Raw genomic sequence first — 17,249 nt, forward strand, 5'->3', positions numbered from 1 at the left:
AAAAGTACAGGACATTAATAATGTCAACAGTTTCACTTAAAACTAATTTATTGACTAACTCTTACACTACACTTATACATTACAGTTACACTAATTCTAAACGCGTCTATAAATACAAAACAAAGAATTAGCGGCCGATGCTCACCGGTGACAGCTGATCGCGCGGACGGCGTAATGCGTGCGAGTGCGAGTGAGAAAGGAAGATGACGATACCGATGGCTTGGCGAGACGGACTGTGTTTTGTCGCACGGAACATCGGTTTTGACTTTCGCGAATATTCTCGCCCGCGGATTCGTCGCGATTATTCGCCGAAGATTTGCTACAAAGGGAATAAGAAATAAACAGATATGTAATAATTTAGTATATGTAATGAAATATTTATTAAAATAAAAAATTATAATAAAGTAAAAAATTAAAAAAAAAAAAAGTTTAATAAATGTTAAAGACAACTTGTCGCCCGCCGCCTCTTCTGCCGCCCCGGCGTCCTCCTCTTCCGCCACGACGGCCGCCCCATCGTCCACCTCTGCCTCCGCAGCGGCCGCCGTGACGTCCTCTATACATGAGGCTTTTAACAATTTTTTTCAGCTGAAATATAATAATAAATTTTATTAGAATTGTAACATTATTAAACAACAAAAAATAATCGTGGAAATTCATTTGTTACTATTGTGGAAATGTTTAATTGACATATAATTGTGCGATATTTATTACATAGAAAAATCACGTTTTTACTTACTTGCGACATGGAAACCTTAGACTCCTCCGCCTTAACCTCCTCCTTCTTTTCTCTTTATTCTGTAACCTTCTTTTCTTTTTCTTCCATAACTTCTTTCTTTTCTTGTTCTTCCTTAACTTCTTCCTTTTCTTGTTCTTTGTCTATATCCATCTGTGAAGAAAGTAATTTATATACAAATAACGTAATATTGATATAATATTCTACTTGCCGATTATACGCACCTTGTTACTTTCAGACATGTTGGATCTCGACTGTCTCTTGTCATGGATGCTGAAAGCACTCGCATGGTGGTGGGAATCAGGACCGTGGTCATTGACTTATAAAATAGACCCTTTCCTAATTTCTAATTTCTAATTTTACAGATTGAATTTTTATTTTCATGTTATATTTTTTTCTTACAATCTCAAATTATAATATTATAAATGAATATAACTTCAAAACTTTTTTTTTATAATAAATATCGACGTCATTGTTCTTTTCTTTCGTAGTCCTTAGAAACACTCCCCACCACGGTACCCTCTGTTTCTCGGTACTGTGTTTTACGTCTTCGCAACAGTTTTCACGATAGTTGCATTCGAAGCAAGGAATAGATTGCATCATTGAATTTACTTCAAAGCTTTGAAAGTGTGAAGTGAAGTGAGAGGTGTGAAGTGAACTGAAAATATTTTCATGGTTGAAGATATGCGAAATCAGTATGAAGATCAGTGTTTGATAAAAAATAAAAGTCGTTGGCCAAAATTACCAATTAGTACGAAAAGATATTCAAAAAAAAGAGCATGTCGCGAAAGAAGACGGCGTTTAGCCCTTCAGAATATTTCAGAACCGTCAACATCCCATGGACAAAAATACACTCCCGAGAAAATTTACTTGCCATTGGATGATGAAACAGAACCGGCAAATTCTACAGAAATGTTTGAAGAAAGGACGGAAGAATTGTTTCAAATTAAAGAAACGGACAATACAGAAGATGGGTTCAATATAGAAGGTACAACTTCCGAAAATGAAGAATTGATCATAGAAAAAACTGTAACGAACGAGCCTGAAGAACAATTCTGTCTACCAAGTGGCTTGAGTATCGTGGACATGCAGCACATCTTTGCCGAATTGCAAAAAATAGGTGGCCATGCTAAAAACAGGGAAGACTGTGGAATTAGACACCTAAAAATAACCGGCATGAAACGGTCGGGCCTGAGGACCAATCCACAGTGAACCTGATGAAAGCAATCACATGGAAACAAACCAGCGTGCCGTTGCTGGAACAATTGTGAATGGAGGCAGTTATGCCCAAATGGAGGAGTTCCTTACAGCGATGAACATACCCTCCATGTCGAAGAAAGAATTTAGAAAACATCACGATAAAATAGTGAAAACATTAATTGTTGCTGCAGAAGAAGAGATGGTAACAGCGACAGAGGAAGAAAAACGCTTGGCCATTGAACGAGGCGATATTGTTTCCGGATGTGGAATCCCTCACATCCCCGTTGTGGCCGATGGAAGCTGGATGAAACGACCATACCGCATTGGAACGTACGATTCCGCGTCTGGAGTCGGCGTTATAATTGGATATCACACGAAGAAAGTTTTATTTATCGGTGTGAGAAACAAGGTGTGCAGGATTTGTCGATGTGCTGCGAAAAAGAAAGAAGAGCCACGAAAGCACACCTGTTTCAAAAATTGGCGCGCAAGCCAAGCATTAACAGCTATGGAAAGTGACGCTATAGTCGAAGGCTTCAAGACCTGCGTAGAAAAACGTGGACTGATTTATTCCACACTGATTGCTGATGGGGACAGCAGCGTTTATAAAAAAATTATAGATGCAGATCCATATAAAGCACAGATTCGTGTAAAAAAAATTGAATGCACGAATCATTTGTTGCGCAATTTTTACAGAAAAATGAAAAAAGTTGTAAAGATGACAACACCTGGTCCATTGAGAAGAATCGTTGAAAGCAGCATTCGGCGAATGCGTGCGGACATAGTAAAAGCCGCAGAGTACAGATACAGTCAGCAAGTAACAACCGGTGAGAAAATTAAGAATTTGTATGCCGACATACACAATGTTCCTAGCCACGTTTTTGGTGAACACGCAGATTGTTCAAAACTACAATACTTCTGCGATGGAACGAGTAAAAAAGATGAAAAGAACATTGTTCCCGAATTGATGAAGATGGGAGTGTACGAACACATCAAAGAAATACTTCGACCTCTGTTGGCGCATGCTGAGAGTTTGCTGTATAACAGCAACAATAATGCCGTTGAAAGTTTCAACGGAATCATCGCAAAATATACAGGAGGAAAAAGATTGAATTTCGGAGAGAGGGGATCTTACACGGGAAGATGTGCTGCTGCTGTCCTACAGTATAACACAAAACAAGTGTTGTCGCGTCTGAATACGGCGATGAACAAGAAACCGCCCGTTATTTTACGCCAAATAGAAAATAGAAAACAGTGAAAAGAGAAAGGAAAAAAAAATTACAAAGCACGTGCGGAAACAATTCCGTTGTGAAAAGGATTCCAATTACGGACCAAACGCTGAAAAGCCGGATATGGCTAACAACATTTATGAATTAGAGCAAAAAAAACATATGGAAATGTTACAGAATTGGCAAAATAGAAGAGATGCCATTGAAGAAGAAACCATCGGTCAAGCGAAAAATCCGAGATGGTTGAATTACAAATCTAAATTATTGACGGCCTCTAATTTTGGAAGAATATGCCGTCGTCGAATTGGTACGCTCTGTGGAAATGCAGTGAAGTCGTTAGTGTATCCACGACTGATTAGTGCACCTGCAGTACAATATGGACAGGAATGCGAAAAATTCGCACGTGAAGAACTAAGTGTGTGCATTGGTGTTGAAATTAAAGAATGTGGATTATTTATTGATAGTGCCATCCCGTTCTTAGGAGCTTCGCCAGATGGACTTATAAACGAAGAGGGCATTGTTGAAATCAAATGTCCGAAAACGGCGGAGAATTTATTGCCGGAGGAGGCTGTTACGTCCCACCTTACGGGTGGTTCTTACTCTGTTACTCTGATCTTTGGGTTTTGCCGATTTAAACGCTAAAGCGTACCTTGACCTTCCTTGCGGGTAATAAAGGATGCAGGATAGGGCGTTTAGTAATTGTTGATACGTGTATGGGTTTTCAATAATATATATATTCTCGTTTGTCGTTACATACCCTTCGCTGACTTCAGGTGTTGTACGTCACTCGTTCGTTCTTGTATTCACTCACAGTTCATTCACTCGAGAGGTCTCGTTTTACGCTGTGTTCGCGGTTCGGACGTTACACTAGACTCGCGGCGCGTGGCTACGACTCGACCTTGGAGATACAAGCGGTTGGTGGTGGTCCTGCACAGCACACGGGTGCACTCCTGGACTTGGTCCAATTATGAATCTGCTATCTCAGATTGCGGCGATACACTCGTGTTGAACCGTCGGCCGAGCACGTCGTCGATGATCTTCCTGCTTTCGAGTAGCCTTGAACGCGGATCTACTGCGGGTCACGAACGGACAGAACTTCGGTCTCTGCTTGACGCTATCACGGAACTGGCGTACTTGCGTTGCACCGATAACTTATACTCCCAAAAGGGGAGTAGGTCACGCTCTTTGCTTGCGAAAACCTGCAAGCAAAGGGTTTTCGCCATCGCATTCCGCAAGTTCCCTGATTTCGTATCGCGGTCGTCGCTAAGCGAGAAAACGCTGATGGTTTGCGGATTCCAGAGCAAGACCTCTTTGGAATGGCGAAAGACGAAAATGGGTTATAGCTAGGGACGTAACAAGGCAATCAAAAGTGTTGCAGTTATTCGGCGTATATTTGCAGACGCAGAAGGAAATGCACTGAACAGGAACCACTACTATTACTACCAAATACAAGGACAATTACATGTCACAGGTAGAAAATATTGCTTATTTTGTATCTGGACCCGAAAAGGGTTAAAGTACATTAGAGTCGATAGAGACGATAACTTTTGGCAAAACAATATGGAGCCAAAATTAATTCAATTTTATTTATTGTGCATGTTACCGGAATTAATAGATAGCCGGTACAATAGAGGAATGCCCATTCGGGAGCCTCAATTTATAACAGAGGAAAGAGCAAGCTTAGAAAAGCGTAAAAGGTCGATCTCAGAAAGTAGCACGAATACTGCTACTGTCCGGCGTCGCACTGCACTGTAAAGTGCAGTACCACTGACTCTGTTGGTGGTTCACAATTGCACGAAATAGCAATTGTACTCGTGGATCATACGATCTCGCGAGTTGTTCGACGCCGGTATACACATTTCAAAATAGTGACCTTTCAAAAATCAAAAAGGTCTTATGCGGACAGTAATAAAAAATACTGCTACTGTCCGGCGTCGCACTGCACTTTAAGGTGCAGTACCACTGACTCTGTTGGTGGTTCACAATTGCACGAAATCGCAATTGTACTCGCGGATCATACGATCTCGTGAGTTACGCGACGCCATAATATATTTCTTTGTTTTGTTTAAAAAATTTGTTACAGCTTTTCGAAGAAAGGATTCCCGAGAAGAGGTATTTTGGAGCGAAGCGAGCGTAGAACTGCAAATGTATTTTTTCAACTGAAATAATTTTTTTCTTATTCCATTCTTGAAATTATTAATGTCCTGTAGTTTTCATTCCTATAATTATAAAAAATATTCGGAAGCACCTTCGACTTCTTCGAGATACGTTTATATATTACTAAAAACTACAACATATCTAAATTTTAGTAAAATCCGAAAAAAAAACGTTAAAAGGAATTTATTTAATCATCTATTTCCATTAACTTTTCCATTTTTCAATATTTATCTTCATTCATCTTTGTTCATCTTTGCATGAACATTTTTGCCGTTGAGAAATTCAAGACAGCATTTTCCTCTTCTCGAAAAAAATTAAAAAATTATATATAGGTATATTGAAGATAGCGTTACCAGGACAAATGGACTGCAAATATGCTGCCTGGTGACGTATAATCGGCAAGTATTATCTTACATAATTAATATTACGTTACAGTAAAACTTGGATATATGCAACAAACATTGGGACCCAGGCGTTGCATATATCCAGTCGAGGTGTCGAATCTCGGGTTACACGCGACGAGCAGCCAAGCGTGAACGTAGAAAAGGACAGACAGTGGTGGAAAGAGAGAGGTCCGATGATCAAAGGAAAGAGCCGAAACGTATCGATGTGACTAATACTAATTCAACTATAAAACTTTTTTATTTTTGACTTTTTTTTACTGAAACTTTTACTAACGCATTGGTGAAATTTTTCTGATTAAAATGATACCAAACACGATATAGTTTGAATTATAATTACTTGCTAAAATTGATGTTAAAAGTTGGCGAAAAGCAAAGGAGGATAGGAAATGAAAACCGGTTGCGGCGTCGACTCGGGTTTCAAACGTTGCATATATCCAAGCGAGGTGTCGATTCTGGGCATTTAAACGTTGCATATATCCAAGCGAGGTGTCGATTCTGGGCATTTAAACGTTGTAAATATCCAAGCGAGGTGTCAATTCTGGGCATTTAATGTTGCATATATCCAAGCGAGGTGTCGATTCTGCGTCCGTACAAATCGTTTGTACTGTGCCGCGTTACCTATTCTACGTTCGTACAAATCATTTGTACCGTGCCGCGTTACCTATTCTACGTTCGTACACAACATGCGACGTGTTGCATGTTGCATGTTGCGTGTTTCATGTATCTTTGGTGTACGGCCTGCCTTATACATATGTAGCCAAATCATATCGTGTTTGGTACCATTTTAATCAGAAAAATCTCACAAATGCATTAGTAAAAGTTTCATTAAGAAAAAGTTAAAAATAAAAAAGTTTTATCGTTCAATTAGTATTAGTCACACCGATATTACGGTCGGATCATATTACACGGTTTCCTCGCCGAGCGGCTCGGTTCGGCTTAGGGGGATCCCCCCAAGTGGAGGGGATAGCGATGTTGCATATATCCAGGTTTTACTGTATCTATACATAAGTTACTTTCTTCACAGATGGGCAAGGAAGAAGAAGAAGAAAAGAAAGGGGAAATCAAAAAGAAAGAGGATAGAAGAAACAGGAGAGAGAGGTGTAAGGAAAAGAAAAGAGAAAAGAGAATTCGTGGCCGTCGACGTCGGAAGTAAGTACAAGGGTTGATTCTTCTACGTAATAAATGTGGCGGAATTAGATTTTTCGTGAAATGGTAATTATGTCTACAACAGTAGCCACTGAATTCCTACGATTGTTTTTTCTTTTTATAAAACATTCATTATCGTATTTCAGATAAAAACAATTTCCGATGATGCAGACGCCGCGGAGAAGGAAGAGGCCGAAGCGGACGGCGGACGGCCAATCATTGTTTATATTTATTGATTATATTTGAATGAATAAATATTGTATATATAGATTAATTTATATGTGTTTATTTTTCTGTCCTATTCTGAAATTATTATATTTGAATGAATAAATATTGTACATATAGATCAATTTACATGTCATTATTGTTCATTCCTTTTCTGAAATTATTAATGCCAGGTAGTTTCTATTCGTATAAGTTTTATAGTCGCGTACGTTATGTGTATTACAAAGTCTCATCGAATCTGTCGTGGCGTGTGACATATACATTTCCGCCGATCGGCCCTACGTTGTTTCATTCATAATACTCTTTCTCTTTCTATCGCGCTGTCCTTTTCTATGTCCGCCTGGAATCAAAATCTCGCTCGGCTCGAGCGAATTCATTTCGCTAGATGGTCAGGATTGTCTCAGATGTGGCAACACCGCGAAAGAATCTCTAAAATGATGTGATTTAACAACTACGCCACCTCACTTTCGTTTCTTATTCTGCATAATGACGTTAGATGTCGCACCGTCAAATGTCGAATTTCTCAATTATGTGTTTTCACGATTGCCCGATTCTTTCCAATGGCGCTTATATCGATTCGGAGGAGGCCTCGAAGGAGTCTGTGCCCTTAAGGGCCGGCGAGGTCAGTTAGCCTGGCACTATTCAGCTTTAGGGTAATTTATGGCACGTACTTAGACCGTGAGTGACCAGTCGAAGTGCAGGTAAAAATGTACAGATGCACAATGATGACTAGCGTCTCGAAGTCACGTAGCGTTTGAGTATCGGGGGGATGACTGTTTCGAATAAGAAATTTTAGGGATGGTAATCAACCCATGCTATAAACTAGGAAAATATTATTTCTAAAAAACTGGCCACCAGATGGGAAACATTAGGGTGCTTTCTGGTAAGAGGCCTGCAGGAAAGAGCACGACATCGTCGAATTATTCGTCGTACAGTAAAATCGGAAATTCTAAATTACTATATTTCTTTATGACAGTAAGCGTCTAGTTTGAATCAATTTCTATTTTTAGGAGCGCAGACCTAGAGGGTGAATTTTCATTACCTACACTCCGTTCACAAAATTTTAGGACGGTACCTGCGTATTTTATTAATAACAGTACTTCACGCGGAGTAATCTCAGATTGTTAAAAATGTCTACAAATCAGAAGATTTGTAAACCGACCGGTCATCAACGAAAGTCAACTACAGTAAAACCTGGATATATGCAACAAAAGTTTGTCTGGATATATGCAACATCGCTATCCCCTCCACTTGGGGGGATCCCCCTAAGCCGAACCGAGCCGCTCGGCGAGGAAACCGTGTAATATGATCCGACCGTAATATCGGTGTGACTAATACTAATTGAACTATAAAACTTTTTTATTTTTAACTTTTTCTTAATGAAACTTTTACTAACGCATTTGTGAGATTTTTCTGATTAAAATGGTACCAAACACGATATGATTTGAATTATATTTATTTATTAAAATAATAATAAAACTGTAATAATAGCAAAGTACTAAACTGGTCGATAGCTTCATAAACTTATTGTTGCCACGGTTCAGTTCAGAATATTTCTAAGTAGCGGAACTATTGACTGCAAATTAGGTGCTTTATGATGTTAGAAACAGCCCGTGATTTCCATGAAACCGGACAGTTTCTTCCTATTGAAAATTAAAGTAATTTACAAGCTAACAGTAATAACAGAATGATAATAGAATAAATAAACAATAATAATAAAATAAACAATATAGAATTGACACCTCGGCTACATATGTATAAGGCAGACCGTACACCAAAGATACATCAAACACGCAACATGCAACATGCAACACGTCGCATGTTGTGTACGAACGTAGAATAGGTAACGCGGCACGGTACAAACGATTTGTACGAACGTAGAATAGGTAACGCAGCACGGTACAAACGATTTGTACGGACGCAGGATCGACACCAAGACTGGATATATGCAACATTAAATGCCCAGAATCGACACCAAGGCTGGATATATGCAACGTTTAAATGCCCAGAATTGACACCTCGCTTGGATATATGCAACGTTTGAAACCCGAGCCGACGCCGCAACCGGTTTTCATTTCCAATCCTCCTTTGCTTTTCGCCAACTTTTAACATCAATTTTAGCAAGTAATTATAATTCAAACTATATCGTGTTTGGTATCATTTTAATCAGAAAAATTTCACCAATGCGTTAGTAAAAGTTTCAGTAAAAAAAAAGTCAAAAATAAAAAAGTTTTATAGTTGAATTAGTATTAGTCACATCGATACGTTTCGGCTCTTTCCTTTGATCATCGGACCTCTCTCTTTCCACCACTGTCTGTCCTTTTCTACGTTCAGGCTTGGCTGCTCGTCGCGTGTAACCCGAGATTCGACACCTCGACTGGATATTTGCAACGCCTGGGTCCCAATGTTTGTGTTGGAAGGTAACTAAAAGCGGCACTCTTGCGCCATCTGTAATCTAGTTCCTTTTGTATTTTCATGTATGCGCGTTCTTTACAGAATAAAGTTTATGGTGTTGTGTCGCATCGTTCAGTACAATGTGCTTTCCTTTTCTGTATTTTTTCCACAGGTTATGGGCCCAGTCTGCTATCAACTGTGCTAAAAGTGAAAAGTACGTGCAATGCAAATCGAAAGTCGTGAAACGAAATTGAGGTGAACCCCTTTTTGTTGCAACGCGCGCGTACCGGTAAAGGGAGTGAACCTAACCCAACTTTTGTGAATTCGTGGACTGAAGTAGCCAAATATCGAGGACTCTATTAATTCTGTTAAGTAACAAATAAAAATTGTGTTCTAGCGCAATTTTGAACGCGAATAGGGAACGTAGTACATTGTTCGTCGTCGTTTCGAGGAAAACTCGTGCATCAAAAACGTGATCGGTGTGCGCGTGAAACCTTATTCTATTAAAAAGGAAAAAAAAATGAGTCTAACGACGGTTAAAATTCCGCCTCTACAAAAGGAAAATTATGGGACCTGGAAGATTCACATGAAGGCGTTGCTCGTGAAAAACGATGCATGGGGGTACGTTCGTGGAACAAAACCGAAACCTGTTGCGACAGCAGACAATGTGGCTGACGTCACAGCCTGGGATGTCGCTGATGAGAAGGCCATGTCCGACATTATTCTCGCGATAAGCGCGGAAGAATTAAAGCAAATAAACGGATGCAATACTTCGGAAGAAATCTGGCAAAAGTTAAAAAGCCTCTACGAATCAGAAGGGCCAACGCGAAAAGCGATGTTGCTGGAAGAATTAATCCATCACAAAATGGAAGAATCTAAAGACATGAGGGATCACGTGGCAAATTTTTTTGACACAGTCAATAAACTGGAAGCCATGGAAATAAGAATTCCTCAAGAAATGATAGTCGTTCTATTGCTAACAAGTCTTCCAAAATCATATGAACCTTTCAGAGTGGCCATTAAATCGCGACAAGAATTACCTACTCCCGAAGAATTAAAGGTAAAATTACTTGACGAATATCAGGTTAGAAGACGAAACAAGGATGAAAAATCCGAAGCCATGTTAGCAGCGAAATCATCGCGAAATTTCGGGAATAAAAACTACGATAACAGATCTTCTGGAAAAGGGGGTGAACAACGATTTAAATTTAAATGCCATAAATGTAACAGAATCGGACACATGTCAAAGGACTGTAGATCGCGACGACCTGAAGGTAATAAAAAGCTTGACGGAAAGGAAACGTCGAAAGTAGCCGAAGTAGCTATGAAAATTGAAATAGCTACAAAGACTGTAGTGACCATGAAAGCAGCGTCTGACCTGGAAAACAAATGGTGCTTGGATTCTGGTGCATCGTCACACATGTGTTCCCATGAAGAAAAATTTGAAGGTATTAGGAAGGCAAATATACATACATTGAATTTGGCAAGTTCAGAATCAACTTCGATAGAAGGAATCGGTCCGGTGAAAATGAGGATAGGCGAACATTTTTCGGCGACTCTGCAGAAAACGTTGTTCGTTCCAGACCTTCGTTCTAATTTGTTGTCAGTGGCCAAAATCACTGATAGCGGATTTAATGTGTTATTTCGGAAGGAGGGTGCCATGGTCATCGATCGGAAGACTGGGCAAGAAATCTTCACAGCCAAACGAGAAGAAGATTTATACTTCGTGGAAGAAAAGGCCGAAAAGGCCAACATCTCGCAACCGAACACATCGAATCTCCAAGAATGGCATGAAAAATTCGGTCATCTCAACGAGAAAGATTTGAAGAGTCTGATCCACAGCGGTAAGGTAAACGGAGTTACGATAAACGGTAATGAAAAATTACAAATTTGCGAAATCTGTATAAGAGGAAAACAGACGCGAATTCCTTTCCCAAAATCACTTTCTCGATCCACAGAGCTTTTGGAATTGGTCCACACGGATGTTTGTGGTCCCATGAAAGTTGAATCTCTCGCAGGGTCAAAATATTTCGCGACCTTTATTGACGATAAATCGAGATGGTGTGAAATTTATTTCCTGAAAAAGAAAAGTGAACTCCTTGAAAAATTTTTTGAATTTAAAGCCAAGGTTGAAAAACAAACTGGGAAGAATATTAAGACTCTGAGATCAGATAACGGGGGAGAATATCGGAGCAACGAGCTACAGAATTACCTGAAGAAGGAGGGAATATGTCATCAACTCACTACGGAATATACTCCCCAACAAAACGGCATTGCAGAGCGTAAAAATAGGACACTCGTGGAAATGGCGAGATGCATGTTGCTTCAGTCCGGCCTCCCTCCAAGCTTTTGGGCAGAGGCGATTTTGACTGCGGCTTACATTCGTAACAGATGTCCAACAAGAAGTCTGGATGGCAAAACACCTCATGAAGTCTGGACGGGTAAAATACCAACTGCAATCCATTTCCAAATTTTTGGAACCAGAGCCTATATGTTGAATAAGTCAACTGAAAGAAAAATAGCCAAAGGAAAATTTGGTGAACGAACAACCAAATGTATTTTTGTTGGATATTCAACAAATTCCAAGGCTTACAGGTTGTGGGATACGGAATCAAGAAAAATTTGTCGAAGTCGTGACGTCAGGTTCGTCAAAGCTTTTGAAGGGCAACAGGAGTTTAAGGACTTCATGAACGAAGAAATCTCACAGCATTGGAAGAGAGATCCAATTTCGATCGACACGGAAGAAGAGGATAACGATCAGTTGGAATTTACTTCTGTAAATCAAAACACGGAAGATATAAATGTTCCAGAAAGTGAACATGAAGAAAATCATCCGTCGAATACTCACGAAGGACAAGCTGTACCAAGCATGAAAGTCGGACGAGGACGTCCGAGGAAAGTCCTCACAGGCAAAAGAGGTAGACCTAGGATGCAACCACACATGATTCCTACGCAAAGAGAACCTGAAGATGGCCAAAATCCAGGAGAAGAGCATCGAGAAGATCAGGAAACACCAGACCAACAAGGAGAAGATCCCGAAATGAATCTAGCTGGTATCGAGGAACCTTCGTCATGTCACTTAACTGAATATGCTGGATTGACTGAAAAAGGGGATCCACGTACTGCGAGGGAAGCCATGTCGACGTCAGAAGCACACAAATGGAAAGAAGCTATGCAGAAGGAGTATCAAGCTTTAGAAAGAAATGGAACGTGGGCCCTGGTCGATCGACCAAAAGATAAAAAAATTATAGGTTCGAGGTGGGTCCTGCGTACCAAATTCAAAGCAAATGGGACTGTGGAACGTCGGAAGGCTCGGGTAGTAGCCAAAGGCTTTTCACAAGAACCGAACATTGACTTCCATGAGACCTTTGCACCGGTAGCTAGAATTAGCTCTTTTCGAATCGTAATAGGACTCGCAGCGGAACTCGGACTTGAAGTTCATCAACTTGATTTCACCAGCGCTTACCTAAACGGAAACATTGATGAGGAGATTTATATGGAGATTCCGGAAGGATTACCTGCAATGCTGGATGATGAACAACGTCAGAAAATGTCCGGAAACAAGGTATGTCTTTTGCGAAAAGCGATATACGGACTGAAGCAGTCCGGTCGTCAGTGGTACAAAAAGCTCGACCTGAGGCTGAAAGAATTTAATTTGAAGCCACTTGACGCCGACGCTTGTGTATACCTTCACAAGGAAAACGGAAAATTGACATTAATTGTAATATACGTGGATGACTTAATTATAGCCTCAAATAATAAGAAGAAGGTTATTGAATTAAAACAAAATCTCGCAGGATCTTTTGAAATGAAGGACTTAGGACAGCTTCATTATTGTCTGGGGATAGAATTCACTCAAGACAAAGCGAAAAATGAATTTCGCATGTCACAAAAAAAAATATGTACAGGATGTGTTAAAACGGTTTAACATGGAAGACTGTAAGCCTGTCGCTACACCAATGAATCCCGCAGTAAAACTTTCAAAAGAAATGTGTCCAACTACCGAAGAGGAAAGGGACAGAATGAACCAAATTCCGTATAGAAGCCTCATCGGATCCTTGATGTACTTAGCTACAAGTACGCGTCCAGATATAGCTCACGCGGTGAGCGCGCTCAGCCAATTCAATGACAATCCAGGTGAAGAACACTGGAAGGCTGCGAAGCGAGTATTGCGTTACATCTAGAGGACCGAAAAGATGGAAATTGTCTTCACTAAAACTGAGAATGAATTGATTGGATTCTCGGATGCTGATTGGGGTGCAAGCATTGACGACAGAAGGTCATACACCGGCTACGTCTTCCGACTTTTCGGCGGTGCAATCAGCTGGTCATCAAGAAAGCAGAAGACGGTCGCCATGTCAAGTGCTGAAGCGGAATATATGGCGCTATCAGAAGCGGCAAAAGAAAGCATCTACCTGCGAAGATTTTTAACTGAAGTCGTTGGAAAACTGAAAACAACACTGATTTTGTGTGATAATCAAAGTGCTGGGTTAATGGCGAAAAATCCAGTTTACCATGAGCGTACAAAGCACATCGACATTAGATATCATTTTGTGCGTGAGTCGGTTGAAAGAGGTGAAATTCGAATCGGGTATCTTCCGACTGAAAAGATGCCTGCAGACGTCTTAACCAAAGGACTGTCAATGCCAAAGCACGAAAAGTGCATTCAAGAAATAGGTTTAAGACATTGAATTATTTTTGTTTTTTGGTGCAATTGGCGCAAGAAATTGCCTTTTTACGGGGGAGTGTTGGAAGGTAACTAAAAGCGGCACTCTTGCGCCATCTGTAATCTAGTTCCTTTTGTATTTTCATGTATGCGCGTTCTTTACAGAATAAAGTTTATGGTGTTGTGTCGCATCGTTCAGTACAATGTGCTTTCCTTTTCTGTATTTTTTCCACAGTTTGTTGCATGTATCCAAGTTTTACTGTGATAAGAAAATTAGAAATCACATGTAATTAATAATTGCGAAACAAAAAAGTGTTAACTTCTCTTGTTATAGAAACGACCTAATCATTGCTGCTATTCATTCGCCGTTAATTTAGTATATAAAGTGAGCATTCACAGAAAGTAAATTATTTTAATATTATTCAGATTAGTTAAAATTATTATAACAATATCGTGTTTGGTCTCATTTTAATCAGGAAAATCTCACCAATATGTTAATGGAATTGTTATTTAAAAAAAAGGCAAAGTAAAAAAATTTCATCACTGCATTAATGTTGTCTCATCGATACAAATGCGACACAGATCTTCAAAGGAAAGCCGCGCCGTGTCATATTGCTTCCGGGCTTGCTCCGAGGGGGAACCCCCCCAGTGGTGGGGATAAACCGCGAATACTTAACGAATAGATCCTTCCGAACACTTATCGAGTCTTTACTGTAATTTTCTCGAGCTCAGCGGAGCGAAAATCCGAGATAGATGTACATATTACAAAGGGATGTCGAGAGTAAAACAAATCAACATTCAGCAAAGAATATTACATTTGGACTAATTTTCGTTTTATCCTGGAAAAGACAGTACCGTTGGATTGTTGAGGTTCTTCTGATCAAAATGAATTTAAACACGACATAGATCGGTTTAATTACTTTACTTTAATTAGTTATTAATGATTAACTGGATCAATTTAAATTGATTAATAATAACAAAACTTGTCCGATTTACATCGTGTTTGGTCTTGTTTTAATTAGAAAAATATCACAAATTTGTTGATAAAAGTTTCATAGTAAAAAAATTAGAAATAAACACGTTTCATCGTTGCATTAATACTGTTTTGCAGATATAGACTGGATTGTTTTCGCTTCGTCCTCTTTTCACTCGCTGTCCTTATTTATTATTTACGTTCGTGGCAGTCGACCAAACAATGTAAGAACTACACGATATTCGTGAATCCATACGATGCAAATATGTGCGATCCTGGAACGTGCCCTACCAATTCTCTTACTCTCTTCATTTAGAAGTCACAGATATTTGGTCATTATCGATCTAAACGTGACAGAGTGAATATCGGTAAGTACCAAATTACAAGTACCAATATTTTATATTTTTTAAACATATATTACTTTAGTCCTAATTGGTTGGTGGTTTGGTTGGGTGTAATTCTGAAAATCACTTGCCCCCGATTTTCTTTTTTTTTTTAAACAGATTTCTTGCGTGTTTTCTATACGTTGATTAGGAATATCATAGTGAATAAAAATTGCCGACTATTTGGCTATTGTAAGGCGGCCGGCAGCGCTTTGGCGAAATAATAACAAATTCTTTATCAAACAATATTATTATTTGTAAATCCTGTGGGAACGACGTGTGAAGAAATTAAACGTAGATCCGTTTATTCGATTACTTCCGGATATTAGGATTTGCTATTTTGTGGCAGTGCTGCTTCCGTTTGTGAGAAGCAGTTGTATTCACTGAGATAAACGTAAAAAATTATAATTTTTATTTTACCATGAAAATCAAGTAGTCGCCAAATTTCAGTACATTTGTAGAATATCGTATATTCAAAGCTTCGATGTAACCGTTAGCAGCTCGTCAACACAGTTCGACGTCCTTGTCTTTACGCGATCCGTCCCGCGTCCCGCAGGATTGTTTTTCATAATTCGATTTGAGAATTGACAACTTCAAACGCACGCTTAGCAATCACGCGATGAGTGTGAGAGTCAAGTCGTCATCAAAACATTCATTGTTCAGAAAAATCTTTCATCGAACTATTCCCAATCCCGAGGGCTGGTTTATTCTTCTTCTCAATCGGATCGATTCGACACAAAAATTAAACCGATATGAAACATAATGACGATATTCGTAATCAGCGTATAAAAGACGTAAGAATACCGAGTTTCAAAAAAAAAATTATGGGGTGATTGCTTTTCGGAACTTTATCCACAAATTCGGAATATTTTTCATTAATTAATGAAAATTTTTTTTTCACAGAAAAAATGGACGATTTACCAATCGATCGTAAGCATAATTCCAACTTCAATGGAAAATGAATATACTTCATGATTTAATTAAAAACATGCATGTAATATATATATTTCTCCTCTTTTGTTTTTAGAAAATGCAATCATGGCGGCATTAACAATGCTACAGCAGCAGCTGCAGCATATAACTGCTCGCCAGGACGAGCAGCAGCAACGACCGGAGGTGGAGGTGAAACCGAAGCGTAGTAAGTATCACAAATCTTTTCGAACAAATTATTAACCCATTTGCGTCGTAGATAATACAAAAAATTAATTTCAAAATGTTTGAACTATATAACATTTTAAATTTTACATTACAGAAAGAGGAACAGCGGTCGGGACACGTCGCCGGTACCCGGGTAAATGGCCACGTGGCGGGTGAGACGGCGCGGCGGCCCCAATAAATATTACGTATATTTTAAATAGAAATATATATATTGCAACGTGGTGTCACGTGTGCCCCCCCGTTACAATCGCTGCGCTTTCCCACCTCTCACTCTAACCCCGAAACCCCGAGGAGCGGACAACCCTAAGGCCGTGTTTCCATTTGCGAGAAAACTTCTGCAATAAGTGTCTGACAGACTGTCAGATAGCAACTAGCCAATGTAAACAGTACTGCAAGTGAGATCGCGACAGTTCCCATGCGCTCGCAGCAATTTGTCGCGAGAGCCGATTACAGTATTCCTCCGAGATTGCGACTATGGTTTCATTCCCACATTGCGACTGGGTTTGGTCCCGCGCCTATGCGTGCGTTATTCCTACGCTTATGCTTTTCTCGCTCGAGTCAGTCAAGCAGTGTAACCCGATGCC

General features: G+C 39.7%; 1 protein-coding gene across 1 annotated transcript; it reads left to right on the forward strand.

Annotated features, from left to right (window-relative positions):
- The first annotated feature begins 3,282 nt into the window (after positions 1–3,282).
- On the forward strand, positions 3,283–5,394 carry LOC123987777. The gene is made up of 2 exons (XM_046285678.1): positions 3,283–3,726; positions 4,519–5,394. The coding sequence occupies exons 1-2, from the start codon at positions 3,283–3,285 to the stop codon at positions 4,912–4,914; spliced, it is 840 nt and encodes a 279-aa protein (XP_046141634.1). The 3' UTR covers positions 4,915–5,394.
- The last annotated feature ends 11,855 nt before the right edge of the window (positions 5,395–17,249 follow it).

The sequence above is a fragment of the Osmia bicornis genome, chromosome 5 (genome assembly GCF_907164935.1).
Source record: "Osmia bicornis bicornis chromosome 5, iOsmBic2.1, whole genome shotgun sequence".
NCBI classification, from domain to species: domain Eukaryota; kingdom Metazoa; phylum Arthropoda; class Insecta; order Hymenoptera; family Megachilidae; genus Osmia; species Osmia bicornis.